Source organism: Solanum tuberosum, unplaced genomic scaffold, assembly GCF_000226075.1.
Source record: "Solanum tuberosum cultivar DM 1-3 516 R44 unplaced genomic scaffold, SolTub_3.0 scf00130, whole genome shotgun sequence".
Classification (NCBI taxonomy): Eukaryota; Viridiplantae; Streptophyta; class Magnoliopsida; order Solanales; family Solanaceae; genus Solanum; species Solanum tuberosum.
Window position 1 is genome coordinate 970969 of NW_006239060.1, and position 6331 is coordinate 977299.

Genomic DNA, 6331 nt, shown 5'->3' on the forward strand with positions numbered 1-6331 from the left:
TGTGACATGAACTATAGCTAGTAAGCGCTCTTTAACATACTTTATTATTTAATTAATTTTGTAGATATTATATTGTTTTAATATCCTTTTGGAAAATGTTTTTTTCACTTTTTATTAAAATCTATATCTTCACATATTTTTATAAAGGGCATATTAGTCACGTTGGTTTTTTTTTATATACTATTAGTAAGTATGTTAATAGAATTGTTGCAAATAAAGCAAAACAATAGAGATAGATATAACATCGTAAATCACAAAGAATATGAGTGAAACAAAATCAATCCTTGAAAAAAGTTTATGAAATTATCTCTATTTTTAGAGTGTTTTGACAAAGATTGTTACAAAAAATATATTGTATTATATAATATAATATGAAAAATGGTCCCATAGAAAATATAATTGTAAAATGTTGTTATAAATACTCCTGAGATAATATTTTTATGTTCACCTACCAACTTAGTTTTAAAAAAAACATTTCTTATCAAAATATCCTTAATAATAGTGTATAGTACTCCTCTTAAGGTTTTCATTAATTGAATTTCTTTACTTATTATTAAGCCCACAATTAATTAAATGAAGATTTCTTGTAGCTTTGGTTTTCATTGTAGGTCCCAACAAAAAACAATAACGAACTTCACAAGCATAAGGTGTTACAATAATATAACAAATTCCAAGTGGCAAATGGCACTTCCCTCTCCTCTTTATATATAACTACATACCTTTTTCCTTCTTTGTATTAATTTATTATCAAACAAAAAAATTATAATACTCCCTAGCTCTATAAGCTATTAACAAAAAAAAACATTATTCCTTTACAAAATTAGTTTTAATATAAAACCTCTCTATCCCTATATATGGGTTTAAGAGACATTGGTGCAACACTTCCTCCTGGATTTAGATTTTATCCAAGTGATGAAGAATTAGTTTGCCATTATCTCTTCAAGAAAATTGCTAATGAAGATGTTCTTAAAGGTACTTTAATCGAAATCGATCTTCATACATGTGAGCCATGGCAACTTCCTGGTAATTTACTCATTTCTTCATCTCTTTCTCCTTTTTCTTCATCTCCTTCTACGAATTATACGTGTTTTTCTGAAGTTATCGAGAAATTATATTTGTTTAAGGGTGGAGCTATCTTATTTTTGTCGGAAAATTATATATGTATATGTATTATATGTTGATCTCGTTGATACTTATGTGACATGTAAAAACGAAAAAAAAATTGAGAGATAGAAATTTGATTATCATTACACAAAAAAATAGTGTAGTGTCATTGATTAGATGAAAAAGTTGCAAAAAAGTGACTTTAACGGACATTTTTCTTGAATTTTTTATGGTACAAAAGAAAGAGATACTCTATAGACTATATACTTTTTTTATTCATGGGAAGATAATGCTAAACTATAATATATGATTACGATTTTGAATTTCTTTTTCCTAATTAAATATATCTTTAAGAATCTTTAGGACTTTTTTTTTATTATTATTATTTTCTTTGATGTTGTGTCCTCTATTGTGTACTATAGAGATAAGTTTGAAAGAAAATGATGGTTGCTTTGTGGAGTAAATTATAATAAATTCAGGTTTTAATGGATTCGGTTCACGGAAATTTAGCTTTTAAATAGGAGATTTTTCAGAATATATAGCACTTGATTTTAGGCTTTAAATTTGATAAAACTTTAACTAATCTCTTTTTCTCTCTCTTGCGTAGTTCTTCTATATTTTCCTTATGTGACTATCTTTTTGACATGGGTGGGATGAAATTTGATATCAATCGGTTCTATACTATGTTGAAGTGTGATTATCTCATCTAAAACCTTAAATCGTTAGAAATAACATATTTTTTATTATTTAATTTTATTCTCAACCAATCTCAATATTACAATGAAGCTTAACTTGCAAAACCATGAAACATTAAGTTACAAGCATTAAATTAATCCTATTTCATTTGGTAATGAGAGGTGGGAGAAAGATTAGAGAAAGTATAATGATTTTTATTTTTTTTAGCATATCAAAATGGTCTAGAGCAATAATTTTAAACTATGGATTTTGATATTTAAGCTACAAAGCTTTCAACGAAGGTCGTCTCTTCTTTTTTAGAAATGAATTTTGATTTTCGAACTTCAAAACTTTTAATGGATGTCATATCTTCTTCTTAAATTTGTTTCTCAATTATCAAGCTAGCAATTCATTGATTGGATTCAATTTTGAAATGAATAATGAACTATGAAAGAATTTTATGTAACATTCTTCTTCTTCCACTTTTTTCTCGAAAATGATTTTTGCATTATAATGGTATAACGCGTATCTTTATCGTATGTTTGTTCAATATATGTCATGTGTATCAGTATTATATACATGTCCATGTGACAATACATAAGACATACAATGATATACGATGTACGTAAGTCAAGTGTATGTCCCATGATATAATGAGTGGTGTGGTCTAGCTAGTGGCAATGGAATAATTGTATTTCGTATATGTACATACATGACATTGACACATAATGATATACAATTATTTCAAGTGTGCGTGTGTCCAATTTATTTTTTAAAATTCCATCCATGTTCATAAAGCCCAAGTTTTTAGTAGGATCAAAGTGAATTGTAGGGAGAACAAGTTTAGTTTTAAAGATTGTGAAAACGTAAACAATCTAATTAATTTCTTGAGATCTTTCTTCCTTTGGACGGAGATAGACGATAATTAAAAAAAAGATAATTTGATATATTGGAGGTTGTATATGTTTTGTAAAAACAAATAAAATTTTACCATGTATTGAAAATGAAATATTGTTACTACTAGTTATGGTAATTAGGGTCCTATTTTAGTATATTCTTTAAATTATCCCTTTTTAAGTACTATAGAGATTTGAAGGAGATAAGTTTGAGAGAAAATGATGATTGCTTTCTGGAGTAAATAACATTAATTCAGGTTTTAATGGATTTGGTTCACATGTAAATTCTGCGGAAATTTAGCTATAAAAATAGGATATTTTTGTGATAGAGAAGAAAAGATGTTTTGTATTTTTGTGATAACACGAGAAGAAATGCAACTTAATATGGTAGTATTTATCGTATAGTTTTTAAATTTATTGTTCATGCATATTACGCGGTTCATGATGAATCAACTCACTTATTCCAAAATCATATTGAAGCTTATGAAATACAATTGTGACGCAACATAATAATAGATTTCTTTCTAGAGAAGTTTCATGTAAGAAATGATAGGTATATGTTTACACCATCGTAGAGCGATAGAGACGTTTCTTTGAAAATTCATTTGAAAAACATAAATAAATTTTCATAATTTTCAGTTTTTCACACAAATTATATTCTACAACTTTAAATTTAGAAGATTTTTTTTTTGTATTCTAAAATTTTGTGCTCCGCATTAGAGGTCCGATTAAATTTGGATTGCGGGCTCCTAACATGATTTTCTCCATACTCAGAGCTCAAACTCGAGATTTCTAGTTAAGGGTAAAGAATTCCCACCACTACACCACGTCCATTTAGACTTTCATTTGACCACCTTACTTCCCATGATATTATTTCATCAAATATATATGTCATTCACTTTCTCTTGCACGTATAGTTAATTGATATATTCACATGAAACGACAAATAAGAAATATAATCTTAAGGACTCTGGATTTTGTTAATTGAAGAAAACAAAACAAGTGTATAAATTACAAAGATTAATTAAGTTCTTGCTATATAATACCCCTAATTTTATTGGTTAAGATTATTATTATTTTTAGGTGGTACATGACGAAGTTTATGTTGGATTGCCCACCCATATCTAAATAATTAGACTATTGTGAAGAAAAGGATAAAACTCATTTTCCATTCATTCATATGAACTTTCTCAAAAGGTTTATCTATAGAGTAAACATGCCTAGAGAATCTATTGTGACTAATACCCAACTTTCTACGTCACTTTAGCTAATAGCATTGTCTTACAAGCTAGTGATGATGGGTCAAAGTAATAAAAGTATGTCTTTTTTAATCAGATAAATTTTTAGACGTGATAGTCATATACTTTGATAAAATTTCACTACAAAATAATTTCATGTGCTTGGCCCAAAAAAGTGCATCCTCTCTTATAGTTTAAGCTAGAATATTTTATAACAATATTATTTAAATTTACTTGCATGAACACAACTAATATCATCCTTAATTATGTTCTTAGTTGTCATGTGCACCTCTACCTTAATTTGGATCCATCTAAATATTAATTTCTTCTCTATATTCATGAAATCTTCCACTCTCCATCATATCATATAGTTCTATAATAGAATCTTAATAACTCAGTTGATTGACTATCTGAATGTTGATCGATGTTTTTGGATAAATTAGAGATGGCAAAGCTGAACTCAAGTGAATGGTACTTCTTCAGCTTTCGAGATCGGAAATACGCTACTGGTTTTCGTACAAATCGGGCCACAATTTCGGGTTATTGGAAAGCGACAGGCAAAGATCGGACGGTGGTAGATCCGAAAACTCGTACGATCGTAGGGATGAGAAAAACTCTAGTTTTTTACATGAATAGAGCTCCTAATGGAATTAAAACTGGTTGGATCATGCATGAATTCCGCCTCGAAAATCCACATATACCCCCTAAGGTAATTCTTCGCTCATTTCAATTTATTTATCTAGTTTAGTCTCGATACAGAGTTTGAATTTAATTTAGTTATTATTAGTGAACAAAGTTTTTCCATCATTAGTACATACTACATAAGGACATAAAGATAGTAACAATTTTCACGTGATCAAAAGTGACAAAAGTTCATGCAAAAGAAATTTCATAGAAACCTCCTAGCTAAAAAGGGGGAAACATAAAGTGATGGGCAAAAGAACGTTTTCTTACCTAGTATATATATAAAACACCTAACGATTGACATAACTAAATTTGTTTGGTACGTTGTATATGATGATTGAACAGGAAGATTGGGTGTTATGTCGAGTATTTCACAAAGCTAAAGCCGAGAATAATAACAACAACAACAATAATAACATATTCAACACGCAAAACATGTATGAGGTTGGTGTCAACTCTTCTCCCAATATGGATCAGTCTCATATTGCTTTGCCTTACGCCGCCTTCTCCCAACGCCAAGTTGGTCATCAAAGCCAGAAGTTGTTTGATTTAATGGAACCAAACAATAACCAAAGTAGCTATGTTCAATTAATGTCTCAAGAAATGAAGGAACCTCAATCGAACGATGAAATGGCTGAGGATGATGATGAGTACGGGTTCTTGTTGGACATGAATTTCGAAGATCCAAATTTACAAGATGGATCGAGGAGTACTGCATTCGAGCATTGGGAACATGTGATTTGATGATGAAAATTAAATAGCTTGGTTTTTATTTGAATCGTTAATGAATATTGTTATTATTAAAAGTAGGAAACCACAAAATAGTTTAAAGAAAAAGACAATGTGTATTGAGTTTGTGTAGATCATGTCTTAATTAATTAGCGTTTGCTTGTGGGGTAAAATTCTTGTATGTTTGATGGGGTGATTTTTTATTTTTATTTTTATTTTTCTTTTCTTCATCAGTAGATATACATATATATAGATAAATTGATCAGACATAAGTGTCTATCGTTGATAATTATTAATTTGTATATTACTTTCACTTTTGTGTAAATTGGCCATTAGTAATATTCCTCTTGTTCCCAGTATATATATATATAGTCATTTGGCAGTTTTAGGATAAAGTTGGGGGGAAATTGTGCATTATAGCAAATTATTAATTCAAAATAAATGATATAGGTACAGTTTCATTTAATTCTAATTCGTAGCAAACTTTGCCATTCAGAGAATCTCGTTCGCCACTCTGGAATCTCGCGCGCCTCTCTCTGGCTCGCCTCTCTGACTTTATACAAACACAAATGTATAGATTGTGTTTGTGTTTGTATAAAGCGAGAGAGAACTGTATATACAAATACAAATACATATATTTTCATCCTATACACTTATAATTATGCAAATACAGATCTTCCCCTGCCTGGTTCTATTTTGCCTTTCTCTCTTTCTCACTTTATACAAACACAAATTATCCAAATTACAATGTATAATTTGTGTTGTATTAAACAAGAGAGAGATATAGATTTTATATACAAATATTTTAATTCGATTCAATTGTATACAAATTCAAATTTTATGCAGATATACAAACACAATCATTGATACATATACATAGTAGTTACATATATACAATTATCTAACTGATATACATATACAATCACTGCACTTTTATACAAACGAGATGCCTGCCTGCGATTTATATAAATTAGATGCTATGGAGTGCAAATAGCAAAATTGTAG

The 6331-nt window shown here is 29.1% G+C and overlaps 1 protein-coding gene across 1 annotated transcript; it reads left to right on the forward strand.

Moving 5' to 3' along the window:
- The first annotated feature begins 754 nt into the window (after positions 1–754).
- Positions 755–5523, forward strand: LOC102596236 (NAC domain-containing protein 21/22-like). Its single transcript, XM_006351604.2, has 3 exons — positions 755–1023; positions 4357–4622; positions 4943–5523. The coding sequence occupies exons 1-3, from the start codon at positions 855–857 to the stop codon at positions 5339–5341; spliced, it is 834 nt and encodes a 277-aa protein (XP_006351666.1). The 5' UTR covers positions 755–854; the 3' UTR covers positions 5342–5523.
- Positions 5524–6331: the final 808 nt, after the last annotated feature.

Excerpts from the sequence above, each read along its gene's own strand:
- LOC102596236 (XM_006351604.2), top strand. The coding sequence starts at position 855 with ATGGGTTTAAGAGACATTGGTGCAACACTTCCTCCTGGATTTAGATTT. Across the intron at positions 1,024-4,356 it reads TGAGCCATGGCAACTTCCTG|AGATGGCAAAGCTGAACTCA; the intron begins GTAATTTACTCA and ends TGGATAAATTAG. Across the intron at positions 4,623-4,942 it reads ATCCACATATACCCCCTAAG|GAAGATTGGGTGTTATGTCG; the intron begins GTAATTCTTCGC and ends ATGATTGAACAG.